This window comes from Capsicum annuum, unplaced genomic scaffold (genome assembly GCF_002878395.1).
Source record: "Capsicum annuum cultivar UCD-10X-F1 unplaced genomic scaffold, UCD10Xv1.1 ctg4591, whole genome shotgun sequence".
Lineage (NCBI taxonomy): Eukaryota > Viridiplantae > Streptophyta > Magnoliopsida > Solanales > Solanaceae > Capsicum > Capsicum annuum.
In genome coordinates, this window is record NW_025853440.1 from 17,717 (window position 1) to 20,539 (window position 2,823).

Consider the following 2,823-nt stretch of genomic DNA (forward strand, 5'->3'; position numbering starts at 1 on the left):
TAAGTAGCGACCTGCACGAATGGTGTAATGACTGCCCCGCTGTCTCCGACATGGACCCGGTGAAATTGAATTCTCCATGAAGATGCGGAGTACCAACGGCTAGACGGTAAGACCCCGTGCACCTTAACTATAGCTTCGCAATGACAACCTTAATCGAATGTGTAGGATAGGTGGGAGGTGGTGACACACAACGACCAATCCTGAAAGACCATTCTTTCATCTAAGGATACCTAACCGCCGCACCGATCATTTGGGGGAAGGCGGGACACTGCGAGGTGGGTAGTTTATCTGGGGCGGATGCCTCCTAAAGAGTAACGGAGGTGTGTGAAGGTAGGCTCAAGCTAAGATTCTGCTCGTGAGCGTAATGGTATAAGCCTGCCTGACTGTGAGACCTACTGATCGAACAGAGATAAAAGTCGGCCATAGTGATCTGGAAGTCCCGTATGGAAAGGCTCTCGCTCAACAGATCCAAGGTATGCCGGGGATAACAGGATGATGACTCCCAAGAGCTCTTATCGACGGAGTAGTTTGGCACCTCGATGTCGACTCATCACATCCTGGGGTTGAAGAAGGTCCCAAGGGTTTGGTTGCTCGCCGATTCAAGTGGTACATCAGTTGGTTTTAGAACATCGTGAGACAGTTCGGTTCCTATCTACTGTTGGTGTTAAAGGGAGAACTACGAGGAGCCAACCCTAGTATGAGAGGATTGGGTTGGGCTAACCTTTGGTGTACCGATTGTTATGCCAATAGCAGTGCCGGGCAGCTAAGTTGGTATGGAAGAACTGCTGTGCCGTGGGAAATCCTTCTCTATACAAGTTCTCGGATGAGGTTTTTGAACAGAACTTCGATAGGCGAGAGGTGTAAGCACCGCGAGGTGTGAAGAGATCTCGTACTAAATGAAATGACTTTCACTTTCCATAACAAAAATGAAAGAAAGTCAACCTATTCCTAAAATTGCGGTCAGTCTCGCTACCTCTTTAGTTGCTGCCCCCTACTTGCTCATTCGCAATTACTACCACAAGAAAGTCGCCCCTATCTCTAAAGGGGCTTATGCACTCCATGACTTTCTTATGTTATGGGGTCTCGAAGACTGAATTTAGCTGCCAACCCTAGTCAACTGGCTTAAAAACTTTCTCATTTCTCCCATGCTTTCCGTTGGTCAACAACCAACCAAAGTGCTCTATACTTCTTCACTACTCATACAGGGAAGGTGGAAGAAATTCAGTCTCTCTTTTTGGGGGTAGAGCAGTCAAAGAATGAACCAAACCCATGTAAAACGATTTTCTTCTACCCACCGCAAGTGATCTGCGCTTTATGCAGAGTTCCACTTCTTCATTCCCTTCTTCTATTAGTAGCGCCTCTTCTACTAGTTCAACTAGGTCGGATGCGCAAAGCGCTCCACCTGAGTTAACTCAGTTATTTGATGCCATCTGCCAAAATAGCAGGGAGTTGCTTTGACTCAGAGGTAGAGAATTACCTACTGAGTGGAACATAGTAGATCTTATTCAGGCTGTTATGGGAGACGAGGCTCTTCAAATTCTAGGACACCTTCAAGCTACCTATTACGATGTTCTTTTAAAGGGGTCTTCGAGTTGGCTTTTAGAAGATCTCTTGAATTTTCTAGATTTAACCTACAATGTCCTCTAGTATGAGGGTACTTAGTGGATCTCTACACTACTTTCTTTCTATTCTATAATGGAGGGTCCACGTTAAACAGATTGGGCTCACAGAGTACTTCACAGAGTACTTCAGGGCTGGAGTGAAGAGACACAAAAGAACCTATCAGGAACTGTATAAAAAGGGGTCGAGAACTACATAGATCTGAGACTTTCCTTCCATGTCAAGTACCCCTTCCATTCCATGTCCAATTCTCCTTTTTTTCGGTATGCCGCTCCGCGAGCAAGGAGTGCCACATACGAGCGGAGCAAAAAGAAAGCAAGGGGACTTCTTCTCTTTTTTGGGGAGAAATCCTTTGATTGCATATTGAATATAGATCCATGTCTTTCTTGTTACACTAGCTAAGACCAAATTCTCGCATGTCCCTTTCATTATTACAACCTTCTTTTTTGATGTCAAAGACCAGAAGCTACGTGCAAATTCTCATTGGATCTCGGTTGTACTTAACAGCGATGGCTATTCATTTAAGTTTTCGAGTAGCACCACTAGATCTTCAACAAGGTGGAAATTCTCGTATTCCGTATGTACATGTTCCTGCGGCTCGGATGAGTATTCTTGTTTATATCATTACGGCTATAAACACTTTTTTGTTCCTATTAACAAAACATCCCCTTTTTCTTTGCTCTTCCGGAACCAGTACAGAAATAAGGGCTTTTTCTACGTTGTTTACCTTAGTTACTGGGGGGTTTCGAGGAAAACCTATGTGGGGCACCTTTTGGGTGTGGGATGCTTGTTTAACCTCTGTATTCATCTTGTTCCTTATTTACCTGGGTGCACTGCGTTTTCAAAAGCTTTCTGTTGAACCGGCTCCTATTTCAATCCGTGATAGACCGATCGATATACCAATAATCAAGTCTTCAGTCAACTGGTGGAATACATTGCATCAACTTGGGAGCATTAGCCGATCTGGTACATCAATACATGTTCCTATGCCCATTCCAATCTTGTCTAACTTTGCTAACTCCCCCTTCTCAACCCGTATCTTGTTCGTTCTGGAAACACGTATTCCTATTCCATCTTTTCTCGAATCTCCTTTAACGGAAGAAATAGAAGCTCGAGAAGGAATACCAAAACCTATTTCACTCGCTGAGTCTTTTTGCATCCATGGCTGAATGGTTAAAGCGCCCAACTCAACATTGGCGAATT

The 2,823-nt window shown here is 44.4% G+C and overlaps 1 protein-coding gene across 1 annotated transcript; it reads left to right on the plus strand.

The window, feature by feature from the left end:
* The first annotated feature begins 1,504 nt into the window (after positions 1-1,504).
* LOC124892321 (putative cytochrome c biosynthesis ccmC-like mitochondrial protein) lies at positions 1,505-2,817 on the plus strand. Its single transcript, XM_047403635.1, has one exon. It carries the CDS (start codon positions 2,037-2,039, stop codon positions 2,787-2,789), a length of 753 nt encoding a protein of 250 aa, XP_047259591.1. The 5' UTR covers positions 1,505-2,036; the 3' UTR covers positions 2,790-2,817.
* Positions 2,818-2,823: the final 6 nt, after the last annotated feature.